The following is a 19,582-nucleotide window of genomic DNA, read 5'->3' as shown; positions in this document are numbered from 1 at the left end:
CAGATCAATACGAGATAGCAGCTCGCACTCCATGAGCATAATCACTTGCACCAAGTGTGATGAGCTCAGGGGCAATAACCACAGTGCGCAGCTGATGTGAATGTTTCGTTTTAGGGGCTTGGAGCACCGTAGTAGAATTGTGGGATAACGTATCCTCACTCTTCCAATCAAAGACACAATATAGTTATTATTGGTAGTAGTATTATGATTAGTGATAACTGTTTGACATTACCTTCACAGCTCGGAGGGGGGCCTTCAAACTGAAGGTGGGTTCCCAATCTGCAGGTCGGAATCTCGTTCCCTATCAAGGTAAAGCCAGGAAGGCATCTGTACCTCACAATGTCACCTTTGGGAGAAAAAAGAACAGAAATTATCCATCACCGCCATCAACAAGTACTACGGGTGTAAAAATTCTGGATTCATGAGTTTGGAACCTCGGGCTTCCAGGCTGAAAGGTGTGTGAGTGTGTGTGTGTGTGCATGTCTATTTTTGTGTGTGCAGGTTTGTTTTGGACTGTGTTGGACCTGAAATACTCAGTCTTTGTTTGCACAATGGCTGCTTTGTAACATATGCGTTGACTGATACATGAATCTGTTCCAGTACAAAGCATGATTCACAGGGAGTTGCTCAAACGCCTACCTCAACAAGATAAGGCAGGAACTGTTGTGTGATTACTGCGAAAGGCTGCAAATTCAGCGGTGGCAGCCTACAACAAGGAGGATACCCACATCCTCGCCTTCATCATGAATGAATGAATGCTGACATTTGTTTTGAAACAGTCTCTTTCCACAAAAAAAGAGTCTAGGGTAGCTTTCAAAAACAAAAGTTTGGATTTTTCAAATTATATTTGGCGGATGGCAGTGTTCTCGTTCAGCACTGCCAGCTTCCCTGATGGCCTCAGCTGGCATTCACAAAATGGAAGCTGCCTGTGACTGACAGTTTCTACTTTGCCAATGGCTATCACCTGTTTTGGCACATCGGTACGTCATCAATGATTTGCGCCTGCAATCAATGTCACAAGCCTCTGATACATACCTTTGCGAGTCAGAAGGAGGAGGTGGGCACCACTTTCAGGCCCCCTACTCGTTCCTATTTGCAATGAGGTGCAGTGCAAAGGGTATTTTGAGGGTCAGAAAGGTATTTGATGGAAAATATTTTCTTTGTACACTGCGGCTTGACTTTTTTGTAGTTGTAAAGCCTGTCATTCTGCTAATCACAGTCCTTGTGACCATGAAAATGCTCTATAAATGAGGTTGTAGGAATCCTATATTGAAACTTCTGGATTCTGTATGTAAAACTGTGTTCTTTCCCCTAAAAGGTCACTCCGGTTATGTGTCTGTAATGGAGTTTTAGGGCTGCAATTATGAGGATTTTTGTCTTCATGACATCTACTAAAATTATACTTGTGAACTGTGCAGGTTGGTTCCAGGCACTGTGCATTGTGGGCGTTTTCTCCAGGATTCCCAAAATGAGACGTTTGGATTCCCCTTATATGGGGTCCTAAATACTCAGAATTAAACATTTAAAACATTCGCTCTGTGAAGGTCGGGGTGAGATGAGAAATTTGGACTGGAAGTGAGTTATATCCAGGACACACAGAATGAAATATTTGGACATGCTATATGTAACCTTAAAGATGGTCATGATGACATTGTGTGCAAGCTAGCTCCAGGAACTCCGGAATGGGACATTGGGTTAGCCAGTGGCAGCCGGCATAGCTCACGGGTGGCGGGGCGGGTGCGGGGATCACTCCGGGGGATCGCGCATGGTGCAAATAGAAGAAAAAACATTCCACCATAAACTTACCTTGCCGCCAACCGTGTCACACATCTCTGCTCTCCTCATGCACATTGAGGAACAGGAAGCAGGCCCCACAGTGTTGTGATTGGTAAGCACCCAGGCTCCAGCGACCAATCACAACGCGGCAATGCAGCGTTGTGATTGGTTTTGAGCATTCTGGCTTGACGCTCAACCAGGGAATGGGGACCTGGGCATGTTCTCCATTCAGGCCGTAATGCAGCCTGCATGGAGAAGGTGGAAAGTGTGCATGACAGGCTTGGGTAGACTGAGAGGGCCGACCAAACAGTCATTGCGCACTTAGGAGTGGGCACACCATTCCTCCTCTGCCCTGCTCCAAAAGAAGAGCAGCCCGACCACCCATCCGCCCGCGAAGCTGCAGGAAGCACCATAAAAAGATAATAATGCAAAGTTATTATCATTTTATGTTTCTGCATCGCACTGCTTAAAAGCAGTGAGGCGACGCTCCTCCACAATAGCGGAGGAGCCGCCACTGGTGTCAGCGAGATGACGGGATGGGATATTTGGTCTCTGTGTCAGTTAATTTCCAGTACTCTCAGAATGAGACACATGGACTTTGTATGTGTTGACTTGACAATGCTCAGGGAGAGGCATTTGAACTGCATAAGTGTAGATTGCGAGAAACCCATAATGTTGCATTTGGACACGGAAAATATGACAGAAAGAGGCGTTTGCATCCTCCCCTGCCAGGAACACAAAGTGAGAGTTGTACTGTTGACTGATAACCCAGGAACGGACCAAGTGACTGTAGGTGGGGAGTACTGGTTAGAGGGATCCCCCCTGTTGAGTATCCACAGAGAGAAAGCTTGCCATGGCTCATGAAGGAACTCATAGCGAGGGCCTGTTTTCCTGAGCCTGCAGTGGTGTGGCAGCGCTCCCTGCGCGAGACTGTCACTAAAGGGAAGACCCCATTTGGTACTCACAGGAAGGCACCTTGCTATGCCAAACGAGCCTGAACCCTCAGTATCTTTGGAGTGGTGACGCCCCATCCGCAATAATAGGGCGAACCCGCAAACAAGCCAAGGAATCCTAGAGGAAGCCACCTCATGATGGCCCTTTAAGGCAGCCATTAAAGACCTTTTAACGCCTTGAGAGAAGGGCCTGTGCATGCAGCGGCGCACGCCTCTTTAAGGATGGAGAAACCACAGTGAGAGTTCACAGCAAAAAAGCATGCAAATTAGAATTTAAAATCACCCATACCTATTTTAAAATCTTCGCTCTCTGTGAGAATTTCTGCATTGGGCACGTTGGTTGGCGGGTGGCACTGGCTGAGCTGGTAGGCTGGAAAGAAGAAAGAACACGGCGTGAGGGCACGGTATCACCAGGCAAAGCAACTGGCTGCAGGTAGGATGTCCGAACTCTTACAAAATGTGTTTCAAAACTCGACAAATCAGCACTGGCACAAGCTTAGCAACCCTTTAGCACAGCAGACAATCCTCAAAGTTGAGAAAACAGAAAAGTATTAAACCTATGTGTGAATGCACAGTGGGGTAACGTAAAATGACGCCCTCCCCCTCTCAGAACTTTAAGAGGGGCCCCTAAATCTCCCAAATATCATTGATATAAGTTGGCCTTGGGCCCCTCCTGAAGGCTTGGGGGCTCCTGGAGGCCCCGTCGCCGCAGGAGCTTCGTTATGCCCTTGCGAATGCATGATTGAATTATGCAGCACTGTGGCGAGAAAATGCAAATTATACCGTAAACTATGTGATTAAAGGCAAATTGGGCGCCGCATTCTTTGACATTGTTATTAATTATCTAGTATGCCATTTTAACAAGTACACAGGCAGAAATAAACACATGCTTGAAACAAGAAAGAGTGAGAATAATATTAATTCAGTAGAGTATTCAGAGCCTACTCGATTGTGTCAGAAATGCAGCAAATCTATAATTATGCAGAAAACACATCAGTCAGATAATTCAATTGACCCTAATTATAAAGCAGCAGGGAAGCGAACTCCACACTCACGCACTCTACTGGAAAAAATACATTTATGCGTGCTTCGCGGAAATGTGCTTTATTTTAATTTTCACCCTTCCTAACATGAGCTCGCCCTCTCCAGATCATCCACCAAGGAAGGAAGCAGAGGCCCAGAGCATTCCACCCCATGAATCGAATCTAGCCCTCCTTGTTTTGATCACATGGTTCTAATGTATGTGTGTGTAGGTACAGCTATTCAAGACGCCACTGGGAGACCACGGACAGTTCGGTGTTTTAGTCAGGCGAGAACGTAAAACATTTCAAGGGCCACAGTTTGGACTGCCTAGAGTGCACTGCACAGTGGTATTTGCTGCTGCCACGGTGCAGGCTCGGAGGAAGGCTTTCCAAAAAAAGGAGCAAAAAAGGAGTATTGGTAGTCAGAGTGGAAAGTTCTAGAAGAGAGGGAGAAAGCCCTACAGTGGGATTCAGAGCACTGAGAGGAGAAACATAGAGATATGAGGATGCCCATCTGACTTCAGACTCAGGATATCTGCTTGACGAGCGCGTGCTCCTTGACTCCATCTTAAATTCTTATGTGGTGTGTTAAGCATGCTGGCTTGGCCAGTACAAGGGGTGCAGGATACATCTGCCCCTTGCAAAGATTTGAAATGTGTCAAAATTGTCAAATTCTTAATCCCATCGGTCAATAGTGAATGAGTTGTGCACATTTAGCGCCTGTGGATTCGTTTTGTGCACTGCACCAAAAGGAGCTGGTTCTACAGTACATGTACCATTAGCAGGAAAATTATTTTGTAGCACATTTAATGTGGTACTGTGTGAATGAGTTCTACGTATGTAAAGATGGAGATCACTGTTACGTGAATATGGAGTATCTGGTACAGTTGGAAAGCTCAGTTGAGACTGGTGGGTTGAATATTTAATCCACTGACAGTCTGTTTTAAACAGTGTTTATAATGGGCCATGATTGAGAGTTCTGAAGTTGAGGCTGAAGGCAGTATGCGTTTCTCACAGTGCCTGTCACGGAGTTAAATCAAATGATTATTAAAATAAACAACAATTTACTTTCCCACTGCTCCTCTTTGTCTCAGCAGCTGTTGGCTCCTCTAGCACTGGAAGCAGGCTCCCAGAGCCTTGTCCAACTCCCCTCTACCAATCCCGGCGCTGCTGCTCTCATGCAGCATGAGAGCAGCACTGGGATCGGCTGGAGTGTCCTGGTCCGACGCTCCTTAAGGCCCTGAAGGCCTGTGCTTGCTCTCCCCTCAGCTTTTGTAACAGTGCTCGGGTTGGAGTGTTTAAAGTGAGCATGTCACGCTGGCCGTCGTGCATTGTGCCAACTGTTTCTCCCTGCAGCCGGCCCCACCCTTGCAGACTCGGCTGCTGCCAGTATGAACAATGGTAATACATTTGCTTTATTACCATTTAATTTTTCATAGAGACAACACTCCTTTGCCCTTGTGGAGGCACATCCACTGTAAAATTGCTAAAACAAACGTTCTTACACATTCTGTGGTCAGAAAATATCCCCCATTGACTCTAATGTACGGCAGTTGCACTTTTCATACTGTCACCCACATACTGCATGCACTCTACATACTGCATTTACTGGTGTACAATGACCCCCACTGTCCCCCCGCCCCCCTCCGTCCTGGATACCATTTGTACATAAATGTGCAAAACTAAAGTTTTTTTCTTTGAGAAGGAAGTATAATTCTTGTGAAAATCTAAGAAATCTAAGCAAAAGTACATGTAGTTGTGAAGATAGCTTCTGTGTGCTAATCAGAATAGTTTCTATGCACGTCTTATTTGAGTTGAGTCACTCATGACGAAAAGGTAAAGTATGCGCTCGCACATAGAATGCTCATGAGTTACTAGCAAGACAGGGTTTCAGAGCACTAAGAAGAAAAAGCTTAGTGAGGAAAGCACTTACAAACAAAATGCTCTGAAGTTACCTGCAGGGCATGGCTTCAGAGCAGCAGCAGGGGAAACGTAAGCAATGATGCACAGGCATCCAAAATGCTTGCAAATTAACAGTGAAAAAGAAATACTGTCAGGAGAAAACTGAGTGCCTAAGTATAGGACAAGCAGCAAAAACTGCTGGCTACTACTAGTAGATCGATACATCTGCTGAACTAAGCTTGCATAATAAAAACTCTGCAAATCCGTATCAATTTAACATGACAAAAACCAACATTTATGTGGACAACTCTCATCCCCTGTCTGCATGTCCTCTATTTATCAAGACTTGGACACTCTTATATTAAAATCTTTCTCACATGTCATATTGCAGCTTTTCACTTCCTCTATTGCATCATGAAAAGTGAACTCTTACTGCTAACTTTTCTTTAGGTTTATGTTGCTCTTATCTTTGCATGTTCCCAAGGGAGATTACACATGCAGCATGAAAAGAACCTTAACACTGGGAAAATGCCAGTGTTGTTACAGAAGGTGCCCCTTCTGTAATACTAATAGCGCTGGCGCACATGTATGACCACAGATATCATAAAAGGGTGTTCCTTCAATGGTATCGGGGCGTGGACCGATGCAAATGAGGGAATCTCTTTGCCTCAGCATCAGCACTGTATTATAAATGTCGGCGCAGATGCAAGCAGGCCTTTAGGTGCGCACTCATAGAGCACCACAAAAAGGAGGCACACTGTCAGAGTGCCTCCCAAAGGTAGCCATCTGGAAAGGATAAAGAGCTAGGATTCGAGATTGGGAAGTAGTTGCCACTGCTTTCTGTTCTGCATTTCCTAAAATCCTGGAGTGAAACAGACAGAATTTTGAACCCTCCATTCTTCATCACATCCCCGTTGTCTTACCTGTTTAACTCACATCCCTTAAAGGCCTATACAGGTGCCGCGAGCATGAGGGGTAGGTGTTTCCGCCGTTCCAGCGCCTGCACTAAGGTACATCCACCAGACAGCGCTGGCCTCACGGGAGCATGCTGCGAGGCCCGTGTTACTCTCCCTTAGGGTCGCTTAATTAGAGCAGGACCCTGTGGCCCTCTTTGTACTCGACCCAGAGAGGTTGTATTTGCTTTTTACTACTTGAATGAGCACTTGTTTTCTTGTGTAGTATACTTTGTTTAGGTCCTGACAAATCGCCGGTTGGCGAGAAACATGTTGACCACACCAGGGGGTTGAGTTAGCTTTCTGTATACTTCCACAGCTTCTAGCTCCCCTCCCACCCCTTTTAATCAGGGAATCAGCCACGTCAATAAAACCCACTGTGGACTGATTACCCTTTTTAACATTCACTCACTTTACACCGACTACACTTCCTTCCTTCCTCACTCACACTCACTATCGGCAAGGAACAATAGAACTCCGCCAAAAGAGTGCCTTTGGGCACTCCGTCAGACATTGCAGTGCCGGTCTGACGAGGAGCAGTGAGCGGATGATGATACTGGACATCCTTCAGTCAGGGTGTGTTTCACACCTAACGCTCTGGGTGTGTGAGGCTCTCTAGTTCCGACAAGGGAACCTTTCTAGTTCCTTGACTCTGTACGTCCACTCCCTTCTCCACACTGTAGTACTCTCCCCGGGGAACTTTGTATTCTTCTGTGTGCTCTATACAATGGGGTTTCACCAAAGCCAGCGCAAAAGAGATTGCCAGCCTTGGCCAGGCTCTCCTAGCATCAATGCCAAGTCAGATTCCTTAGCATCTTACCGAAGTACTGAAGACTTCTCCTTTGAATTCTTATTCACCCACATTCCCAAAAGGTAAATGCAATTGAGGGTGTCTGCAACTTACTTTCCTTAGCTTTTTCTCCCCCACCTAAAGCCAGATTCTGAAGGTAAATGTATCTATTAGGAATAGAGACCTGAAGGTCATCTCATTGGAGCCTACTGAAGTAGAGCTTTGCCAGCAAGAAAATGCTGGTAGACGGTCTACAATGACAGAGATCAGAGATTACAGAGACAAGAGAACAGTCCATCATAGGGACTAGTACACTGACGCAAAGGCAGAGAAGACGGGTGCCACACACCAAACTGACCATCACTGCAACAGCAAGTACACCAGCAAAGGCTCATCTCCCACTCACAATTGTATGCATATTGACATCTACGGTATAACCAAACAGAAGACCTACTCAGCAGACTTGCATACGTTTGTTGGAAGGTAGTGGCACTTCACCTAGTTTCAGCCCAGCCCTGATCCGGTGCCAGGATACCTTCCCAGGTGAGTTGTGCACTCTACAAACACCCACATTTTTCAACAAATGGATCAAACTCTTGCACACTTTTTTAGTAGTAGTCATATAGACTACTAGCGACATTATGTGTTCTGTGGAAACGCTTTAATTCACTTGCTCAGTCCCCCATCTTCTGCTTATTTATAACCTTAAACAAAGTGTTGGCTCCATAGTCATCCTCTTCATTGCCTTGGGTCCCACCCAGTCTGATCTGTTTGGTGTCTAGTTCTCACCCAGGCCCCCAGTCCATCCTTAGGTTGTGTAGGTCCCATCTTCAGTTTCTAGTCTATTCTTTTGCTTCCTAGTTGTAGTTCACCCACAAACCTCACCCTTAACTCACCTTTAACTCCATTCTCCACCTTTCTTTGACTCCAGACTCTCCCTCTATTCCCTCAAGGCTTACCGGCCACATGCATCAACCTATTTAGGAAGTGCAAACGGTGAGAATCGGTAAATTCGGCCGTTTGTGATTCCTAAATACGTTTTTGGGATGCATCATGCATGTTTGGGAATTTCGCTATTTTTAGCGATTTCCAAAAATGCGATTGCTTTTAAGGAATCGCAAATTTGCGATTCCTTAAAAGCAATGCATGATTGTTTTTGAAATTGCGAATTCGCAATTAAGGGGTGCAAATTACCACGAGGGTGAACCTCGTGGTAATTTGCGAAAAAGTATTAAAATGCTCAAATTTGCATTTGAAAACACTGTCATGTTACAGATACACATGTCCTTAGGACATGTGTGTGTGAAACATGCACTTTAAAATACATTTCAGGGGTGCAGGGGGGGGTCCTTTGGACCCCCCTGCACCTATGGAATGCATTAACATTTTGCGAATCGCTAATTGAAATTGGCAAAATGTCAATGCCTTCCCATTGATTCCTATGGGCCTTTTGGCCCATAGGAATCAATGGGAATTGCGAAATCGCAAATTAGAATTCGCATAACATTTGCGATTCGGTAAAAATTGCGATTTTTACTGAATCGCAAATATTATGCGATTAAAATCATGCACCCCATTTTGCGATTCCTTATTTGCGATTCCCTAAAAATCGCAAAACCTTAGAATGATGCATGTGGCCGCAAGAGTCTGGCATTGTCTTCATACTTGCAGCTACTTTACCCACAGTGGACGGCAAATCACCCCATGCATTGAGCATTGTACTCACCATAAAAGTAGATTGCGAAGAGACCTCCGTTTGCAGCATCACTTTGAAATCTGATTAACACCTGGTGCGTAGAACTCTGGACAGATTTCTTGACAGCATTCCCAGAGAAAACTCCCAGTTGTGGTGCTGTCTGGAGAGGGCCATCCCTGAAATAGAGGTAAAGCAGAAACAATGAATGTGCTCATGCTGTGTATTCATGTCAAGGTCTGCAAAGAACCTTTTTACCACTGAGGTAAGGTGAGGTTTCAGAGCATTCTTGGCCGGAAGTAGGCTAGCTATTGCAACTTTTAGGGCTAAAGTGCAACACTCTGCTAATGACACCATTCAAAGCAGCTTAATGTTGCTTAACCCTAGATCAAGGATTAACTCCAGTATCAGGACTGCACTACACCAGGATGTTTAACATCTTGCATGGGATGGCTTCACAAGCTGCACCAATAGAAAAGATTTAAATGAGGAGACAAAGGGCCTGAATAAGAGTTTGGGGGACGCGTTACTCCCTCACAAATGTAACATACATCCCGTTCGCGTGTTACAAGTGCTTTAAATCCAATAACACGTGTAACACTGTGAATGGGATATTTGTAATGTTTGCGACGGAGTAACATGTCTGCCCAACACTAAATCAGGCCCAAAATTGCATACATCACAAATTCAGTCAATTATCCTCCCGGTTTGCATAAGTGAATGATGTTAAAAGGACATGTAGACTAAAACATCTGGAGAGAAATCTTGACATCCACAAACCTGCCAATATGTTTCCTGGCACCCACCAATACATATGTGTGTTTTGACGGCTATAAGGGTACTATATCACTGTGGCAGCCCCATGCTGGAGTTCGAAATAATCTAACCATTGACATGCAGAAACAGGCTGTGTTCTCTAGTGAATTGCAAATGATCACATCTAGAAATAACAAAAATAATATTGTTAAAAAATAAATAACAATGTAATTTATCGATTAGGTTTCCTGCTAAGTTGGCAGTTCTACAACACGTTATTCATTATGCAATTTTGTGTTACCAAGAATATTTTTAAAAGTGTACATTGAGAAATTCAGTAATGCGTACCAATGTCATTCACTGGGTTATTATGCTATAGTAAACCTCTAATATTGTCTCAGTCGTTGTTGACAAAAGCAAAAGGCGTTGTTTGGACTGAATAACTTTCTTCTTTGGCAAACACCTTGTCATGGCATTTAGGTTTATCTACAACACAATTCTGGTACTGCACCAACCACCGTTAACTAATGCACATCAAATTTTGTTTGATGCCTTGTAAATACCCCCCTACTTTAGAGCAACCACGTCCAACAGTTTTACAGGTACTTTATAATTGTGGTACGTTTATATCTCTATCGCTCTGGGTACTTTCAGAGTTGGAAAGGAATCCCCATCGCTGGTGGCTGCTTAGCGATGTGAAGCCTTCAAAAGGGGAGGTAGGCGGCTTCCAGAGTAGCGTTGTTTCCCATAACTCCATGGTAACCTGGTTTAGAGTGGATATAGACATGCACCTCTTATAGGCACCTCCTACTCCTAGACTTCTGTTCTATTTCTGAAGTGCTCCTCATTAAGAAGCCACTACTTATTTCAGATGTATGACTGTAAATTATGAACATGCATCGAATAACCAACAGAAAAAACGTTAGGACTATTGCCACGGAGTTCGGGAGTCTGCTGGCTGCCAGAGAACTCATCTGGGGACAGGGGTAGAAAGCAACGTGTTAGCAAGTTATACCCAAATACCATACATGTTGGAAAGGATCCAATTTACTTAAAATGACGATACCCAATGTATGCTAAATGATGATGGTCAAAAAATCAAAGGAGGGAGTGAAGAGGAAAAAGGTAGAATCGTCCTCCTCTTGATTATCCAACATAGGGATTCTACCATGATTCTACCATGTATTATGTGAATATATATGCACCCATGTGTGTTATTTCTATTTTTATTTGAAGTATTTAGTCATATGTGAAAATGGTGCAAAAGGATCAGAGCTCCTTCGTTCAATTTGTGGGAAGAGCAATGTTTCAAAAAATTGTAAAATACCCCTCTCACACACTAAACCTAATTCAGTGTCATGCTTCATCATTGGGGTCTTTCCACCCCTCCATGGGACGGGCATGCTACGATAGATACGCCTCTACTTCTAGTGGTCTTTCTCACCATCTCGTCGTCTGTAAAATATAGAGACATGTACCATCTTCGAAACATCTGTGTATTCTAGAAGGCAATAACAACCAACTTGCCATCGTAAGTGACTGAAAAATTCACCATCTCAGGTGGCCAGGTCACCAAACAAGACGGCAAAACAGCCAGGCTAGATATCAAGAGGTGCATGAAGGAAAACACAGGAGGCATACCTTCTCATGCTAAACATCCAGGATCTCAGATCAAATCCCCTCAGATATCACACTGCCACCTTTACTCCTCCACTTCAGAATGAGACAGATAAACTCCCTTTTGAGGCAGTGCCTTCATCATTGATAAAATCTGGCCGATGTTGATCTCCAAAGGATTCAATCACCTGGATCTATGCCTCTAAACATGTACGGCACTCTGTTGCTTATCAGATATATTTGCTCAACATAACTCCTAATAATACATTGAAATGTATGTAACCTATCACCGAATGAAGACAATTAACACTAGCCCAGGTAGCTCAAAGAACTCACCCGTCACATTGATTCCCTGCCTGCTATGGCCATGACCAACAATGGTGATGTATAGATTGTTTACCATAAATAACTCTTGTATAAAACTACTTTGTAACATTACAACTGTTTGGAGGCTCCTTCCCATGCATGTGGAACAATGGTGCAATAGTGAGTAAAAAACCCAGCACTAGTGACACGCATTCCATGGGTTACCCCTTACCAGATAGTGATGAAGTCTTTGAAGGCCTCGGTCTGCAGCAGAGTGAAGTTGATGTGAATTCCGTACCCCGGGGGCACCGTGAGCAGCCAAGTGCAGTCCTGAGAATTGGGGTACTGATTCGGGAAGCCCGGGGAATACACGGTGTCATTGTAGGCAGTGATATTTCCTCCGCAAGGGACTGCTCAGAACCACAGCATGAGAGGGAAAAAATGGAATATGAGGAAACAAACGAAGATCAGAGCAAACAAACAAATAAACAGCTCTCCTTCGGAGCCTGCAACAACTGTTAATAAATCATAATAGGAAAAGGCCTGCTTAGTATTCCAGGGCTCCAGCGGGGGAGGTGCACGCGGAGGCTGCCTGCACAGCTGGCAATCAGGCACGCGCACACCTCACCAGGCAAGCAGTACATAACGGGTGGCAGCACGCGCACTGGAGGAGACGGCGGCAGCGGTGTCTGCGCGTTTCCACTCTGCGGCAGTGTGGAGGAGGCCTTGTTCTATCTTTTAATTACTAGGTCTACATAATTTGGAAGCAGATGTAACACAGTGTTGAATTTATAATCTACCAGCAGGATAACTGTGATACACCTAGCTGACAGGTCCTGCAGTAGGGCTGCTGGTAGGCCTAAGAGAATTGTTAATTGCGCTGTTGAACTTCGGTAGTTCTTGAATTGTTTGTGACATGCACAATGCTTAATTTGCAAAAATATAAGTGTCAAGGATCTCGTAGGAGGCCACTGCAGCTTGCACAGCCATGCTGCCAATGATAGTAACAAACGCCTTCTAACCATCACACTCCTACAAATGTGGCAATTCGGACTACTTTAGGCCCCCAAAACTGTAAGAATGGCTTGGACGGCAGGTAATAGCCTTTTTTAACGTATATTGAATTAATAATTAACTGTGCTTGTGGTCCTCTCGAAATTAGCCAGACAGCGCCACCTTGTGGCCTACTGTCACAAGCACCGATGTTGACATTTAAGTGGTGGTGCCGAGCACCAGAAACCACCAGCTCAAATTAAGCACTGGACTGCTATTGCCTAAATTACTTGAAATTTCACATTATGCAAATGTAAATAATTTTTTTCATGTAAGAGACTCGTTCTCACAGACAATAGTCGCCAGGAAACATTTTTTGCTGCAATCCTCTGACAATATTTCTGTGAGACATTTTTACCTATGAAAAAAGTCACACAACATCCTAGGAAAAGCACATCTCTCCTTAAAAAAATGTCTTTTGTAACATTTAAATAGAATTTCATTAAATTTTGTGGGTAAAAATTATGTGATTTCGGACATTAAAATGCCAGAGTGTTGACACTGGGGTGCACCTGGGTTGGACCCCAGGAGTAGCAGAGGAGGTGGATTTTAATTAGCTTAGAAGAAATGGCAAATCAATTGGCACTGTGTGCATGCTGAGTGTTAACCAATAGACTGTACACCTCCAACACCCTCGTCCGGAACACCCCTGACGTTTGTACCTTTCACCCAACATACTGTTACCACTTTATACAAAGTTAAATTGATCCTTACTCCACACCAGGGTTGGTAAAGGATGTTAACTGCAGCGCATACCTAGCACGAGATATCATCTCCCTAGAGCGGCACAGCTCTAGCCTCCTTGATTCTACACTTGATTTATCCTTGAACTGCTTTTCCTACTCATGCCCTGTATTCCCTGCTATATATATAGAGGTTACCACCAGTCCCACAGTGCACCTCCATCCAGGCCTTTCCAGTGTCTGGTATTGCAATAGAGGGTCACCCTCAGAGCTCTGCCAATGCACCTGAGCATTATCCTGCAGAAGCCCACCCTACTGAATTACTAGGTCCCACTCAGAGCTCTGAAAATCCAACTCAGTCATCATGGGCAGCAGCTGCCTCTCCATTACAGCACTGAGTCCCACAGAGGGCTCTGCGAATGCACCTCAGACCCATCCGGCAGTAGCTCCTCTCATTTCATTACTTGGAGCCAGTCTCGGCACTGCCAGCTCTAGAACCCATTACTTGCTCAACCAATGCACCTCTAGTGATCACTGCTGGTTTTACTGACCCACACAGAGCTACCAATGAACCCATTACTCAACAGGACAACCACATGCTTGAGAGTTTACCTTACTGCGATCAAATAACCAGGTATACCTTCACTGATTATGAACAAACAATGTTTTAATGTAGATTTTGTATTTTTAAAGTATCTCTGTTTCGGAAAGTTTTAAACTCACAATTGTGTTTGAAATCTCGAACACTTTGAGTTACATTTAAGGGTAGGTGGCCGAGCCATTAAAATTCAACTATGGGGAAGACGCAGTCGGGCCTCCTACTTTAAAGATGTTTGCTGTGGTATCAGACACTTTCCCCCAGATGACTCCTGCACACCAGGCAGAAGTTTGAGAGAAACTGATCAGTGTCATTGCGCGACGTACCTGATGCCACCTCTATTATTTCTAAAGATAGCCTCAAAGTGAGGGTTTATCTCCAGAGACAACAGATCTAATGACCCTACTGTGCTGGGAGTTCTCTCCCACGGACTGGGAGTGATTTTAGGAGCTTTTCTGGTCTGAGAAATCCGTGGTTTGCATGTTAGACAGGAATGACAAAGATGGAAATGGTAATGGACAAGGCCTCCATGAACAGGGCTTCCTATTTGAGGCCCTTTGCATTCATGTTGGCTCTCCCATAAGGGTGCCTTTCGTTGCTGGAGCTGGAAGCAGCTCTTCCATCAGAAACCCAGCATTCCATGCGGCTACATAAGCTGTTTTCACACCTAACATTTGCGTTCTACACATTTCAACTGCTGTGTCTCTCCTTTTCAACACTTACCTCAGCACATTCTTAGACCTCATTAAATTTCAAACTCATTTTCCATCGCACATGCTCCAGCAATGCCAACATCAAACAAATCATACCAAAGCTGGAAACTATCGACTGCAGGCTTAAAGGGGCAAGATAATGTGATTCATTTCAGTGGGATGTCATCCTCTTCCCTTATAAATAATCCCATACTCAGGGGGCATGGAAAGGTGGTGGGCTGGGAGTTCCTGAGAGGTAAATAAGCGAAGGGCTGACATGGCTTGAGCAGGGTTAGCAACTGATCGGGCTATGGCCAAGAGCTGCATTTTGGTGCTATGTGGAAAAATAATCTTTGGCAGAATAAAAGGCTATATTGAAACACATGGGCTGACACCATGCTTAGTCCAGGTTGGATGAAACATCTGAGATCTGCTCATGATGATAATACCAGTCTTGAAAACAAGGGAGCTAGTAAATACTGCAAAAGAGCACAGACCAGGAATTGGAAGTGCATCGGAAGTTGGGTGGATTCTCCAATTAACAACTAATATGCTGGTCCTCTAAAAGACCACCAGGACCACTCCTGAGATAGGCACATGTCAGGCACCGCTCTTTCAGAAGCCCTGGCTTTTGCAAAATATCCAAAATACTAGAGTAGTTGGATCCAACTTTGTCTGGAGTATGCACAATTTTTCCACATTAGCAGAATACCTACCATCACACATTCAATGTCTTCTTGTAGGACGCACATCATTATTTTCTACAGGCGGACACACTAGTTTTGTGGTACATTCTGTATTATGTGAACAGAGGGGGCTCTGACATCCATACCTTCACACCGGGGGAACGGATGGTCCCAGTTCCTGTTGGTGCCATGCAGACATGTGAGGACAGGTTCACCGGTCAAGTGATATCCAGGCAGGCATTCGAACGAGACGGACTGTCCCACATTATAGCCTGCCCCTCTTACCACACCATTAGCGAAAGGTTCAGGGTCAGGGCACTCCTGGAGTTCATAGGCTGGTGGGTAAAAGAAGAGAAAAGCATCTGATCACCAATTCTACAAGTGAGAACTAGGAAGCACTAAATACGTTAAGGGATATGGGCATTAGCTGTATTGCGTCACGGCGCCAAGAAGCCTCTGGGCAATAATTAATAAATACCTTTCATTCATTCATTCATTAGCAGTCAGCAAACTTTATTCTGTGTCTGTGATGTTGAGAAACTTCACACCGTGTGAAGATGTGGACGTTTTTGCCCACTTTGCCCAAGGGGGCACAGCCTCTACATGCAGAATGTCAGGCGTGTGGGACATTCTGAGGCAAGAAATGCTGTGCTTATAGTCAGAAACTTCGGTCCGGCGACAATTCGCTGGCCTTGTCACAGTATAGTAAGTAGAAGAAATGACTTGAAATTTACATGCTATTGGCGGAAGTAGTATAGTAAGTAAATGAAAGGACTTGAAGGTTACATGCTATTGGAAGAAGTAGTATAGCAAATAAAAGAAAGAACTTGAAGTTTACATGCTATTGGAGGAAGTAATTGGGATGCGGCACATTACGGTAGCTACTGATCTGTATGTGACACACTAAACAAAATGATGTTTTGCCTGTGCCACACTATTTTAAAGTAATGCTTTTCCTGTCGCTCGCTATATGTGATGCTAGTGCTGCAGCAAAATACTGAAAATATCACAATTTATGTGGCATACTTTTGCCAGCACCACTGGAACTGTGTGGTCACTAAAAACCAAGTTTTAGGTCAGTTTTCTCCACATTATGCATCAAGAATATGCAAATTATGTGGAAAGGAAGGGCAAATCGTGAACCTCTGTAGAATAAGGCAAGTTACATGGCTTATTCTGAGGCACATCTATCCAGCAATCTTGACATTTTAGCACACATTGATATGGAAGAGATGGCATTGCTATAAAAAAAATACACAGGATTCATAAGAATCAAAACTATTCCCACTCAGCAGATCCTATTCTAAATGTTGTGCATTAAACAAAAAGACTGTTCCCTGCATGGATCACATTAATGCCATTACATTAGCAATGCAATTTCTACCTTTTCGGGTAAAATAGTTCTTGTAAAACACAAGCTATGTTACCCCTAGCATATAAGGGCTTCCTGTAATGAAAAGTTCTTTTATTCTGGGCAGCCTGCCTATGATTCAAAACTTGTTTTCAGTTTTTATTATGTAAATTTTAATCGTAGGTACTTTAGGATTCAAGACATCATACCTTGAAAGAAGGTGCACCTTCTAAACTCAATGACCCTTTTGAAATAACGGCTGAGTCAACTATACTGTTGGAAGTTACATCTACTGTAAGAACAGGGTTCATGATAGGAACACAAATTTGTGCGAAGAGTGAAACTTGTTTTTTTCTTGGCCAGAAGGATTAATCATTCTTTACATCCAATTACGTTTAAGTATTGAAGATGTGTACACCATACGGGAAAAACTTTCACCTCTATACATTAATGGAACTCAGTTAACTCGGCCATTTTTGCCAAACACCAGTTCTGGGAGTTTGTTTGCATTGTTCTGTCTTACCTTGATACTCCAGCTTAAATCCTGGTTTATTCTGAGAATGGTCACTGTGGAAGTACACACTTGTCTCGTAGGAGGTGGACAGCAGTGAACCGGGAAGCTCAGCATCACTGAACCGACCAATCAAAGTGCTGGTTTCATAAGGTCCATTTCGAATTTCTAGGAAGTCATGGTTAGGCTCCGTTGAAAAGTTCAGGAATTGAATATGAGCTCCTGCAAAAAGTGAAAACAAGTAGTGTGTCAGTGTAAAGGGGTCTATACTGCTGGGTGCTCTCTTGATCCTGGAAAAGGTGGATGAATGAGCAGTATTCAAAGATTGAGATGTGGTGACAAAGCCAGAATATGGGAGAATGGTCAAAAAGGAGAGTTAGACCATGACAAGGAAACACAAAGAGGGAGAGCAGGACAAAAATGGCTGAAAAAGTTATAGTCGATGTATTACATATAACATTTAATAAACATTTTCGATCTAATTCACGAAGTCTTGCATAGAAGTAAAGTGGAAAATACTTGAACGAATCATAGATTTACATCAGCTCTTTGATACAGTCCATAGGTTTCTGCTGAGTGGGAACATCTCAATTCTATACCATTTTCAGAACCATTTGACCTTTGGAAAATGTGACGATGTCTGCAAAATTTTAAAGATGCTTCAGGCATCACCAGAATCTCTCAAATGACTTTGTGAAAATTGAGTCCGAACAATGGTAAATATCTGAGATGCTCATTGGCTCTCCTAATTGGCTCGAGTAGAAATCTTCATAAACCAAGTCCTTAGAATTTGTTCAGCTACTTTGAAAGCAGTATATTCTCCTGCTAAAGGCGGCCACAGCTATCGAGCACTTCTGTGATGCATTGTATACCACATATTAACAGGCAGTTCATTCCATACTGTGGAGTTCACAAACTTGATGCGTTGCTTATTGAATAAAGACACACTTTGGATGAATAAAAGAGCATCAGATTTAGGACCTCACCACATTTGTGTAGAGTATGTCGAGGAACCATGTTTTTCTGCTTGATAATAACCTAGTTTGAACTATTGTAAATGTTGCTCTTTTTGCTACTGGGTACTTTGCACCATTTAAATGGGGTAGTTATTTCTTAACCTAGAGATACACATTTGGAGGTCCATAAAAGGACAAACAACTGGGTCAGTCCCAGAGAGGTTTACAACTGTGATGTGCAGTTTCGCATTGGTGGCTGCAGAAAATGCATTAAATGCTGCTTTATTTCTTTCTGTCTTAACAGTCTCAAGTCAGTGGCCTTACAGCCTCATTTAAAGTTTGATGGAGTGGAGACTCTTACATAAATCAGTGCAGTTCTTCTGCCTAATTGAGAATCAGAGGTATTGTTGGGTTTAAGATGGTGGAGACTCAGGGCATGATAATGACGTTGGTGGTCCTACAGCGGACGCTGCAATGAGCCTTCCGCGGTAGGACTGCCAAAACCATAATGAGCCAGCCTGCCAAGTTCCGAGTGGAATCCAGAGCAGGCGGGTGCTGAACAGGCAGTCTCAAAGTGGTCCTGATGTTAGGCTCAATAGAGAGCCTAATATGCAGACTGCTGCTGTGAGAGCACCTGCAGCATGTTCCTGCACGGTGTGGCATGCATGCCACACTATGCAGGAAGGGGGTTAAAATCCAGTGGGGCACTAGATGTTCTGCACAGCATTTACCCCCAGGCCATTCAGCCACCATTTTCAAGAAGGGTTCAGCGCCATAAAAACGGCTGTGAAATGGCAACTCAGAATATGCTCTCATTGCAGGCTGCAGCACCGCCAGCACAGGCAGCCACACCCCCAGCATATTTCTGCCATGAAAGACGGCCGGGCCAGTAGGATCCTTGATCTCGGCTGTGCCGGCGGTCTTGTGGCAATCCAACCCCTGCTGTAGTAATATGGCGCCGGCGGCAATCCCATTGTCGCAGTCATAATACTGCAGGTGGTCCCGCAGTGTGGCGGTGGTCGGACCACCATCAAAATTTGGCAGTCCTATTGGCCACCAAACTTGTAATCGGGACCGCAGCTTCTTTAATTTTCACAAACTCTTGACCAGGTGACACATCTGCTATAGGGCTATCAAGTCATGGTGGCGGCAGATCTACTGCGCATTGCAAACCCAGGCAAAGAAAACAAATAAATGGTCACCACACGCAGGGAGAAAGCTGTCTGTCCTCATGGCCTTTGTCTATAGTTGCTCCAAAACAAACTCCAGATTGTACGTTTATTT

At 44.2% G+C, this 19,582-nt stretch overlaps 1 protein-coding gene across 1 annotated transcript in view; it reads right to left on the bottom strand.

Annotated features, from left to right (window-relative positions):
- The window catches only part of CSMD2 (CUB and Sushi multiple domains 2), a 1,651,801-nt gene that overhangs the window by 181,308 nt on the left and 1,450,911 nt on the right, over positions 1-19,582 (bottom strand). Inside the window, exons 41-46 of the mRNA XM_086956548.1 lie at positions 17,355-17,564; positions 15,627-15,815; positions 12,001-12,178; positions 9,123-9,268; positions 3,019-3,099; positions 233-346 (exon numbers count right to left, since the gene is read on the bottom strand). Of these exons, the coding sequence (XP_086812674.1) occupies positions 233-346; positions 3,019-3,099; positions 9,123-9,268; positions 12,001-12,178; positions 15,627-15,815; positions 17,355-17,564 (918 nt within the window). The remainder of the gene's footprint in view (positions 1-232; positions 347-3,018; positions 3,100-9,122; positions 9,269-12,000; positions 12,179-15,626; positions 15,816-17,354; positions 17,565-19,582) is intronic.

The sequence above is a fragment of the Lissotriton vulgaris genome, chromosome 2_1, assembly GCF_964263255.1.
Source record: "Lissotriton vulgaris chromosome 2_1, aLisVul1.2, whole genome shotgun sequence".
NCBI lineage: Eukaryota > Metazoa > Chordata > Amphibia > Caudata > Salamandridae > Lissotriton > Lissotriton vulgaris.
Note: the sequence above shows the minus strand (reverse complement) of the source record. Positions and strands in the feature narration are given on the sequence as shown.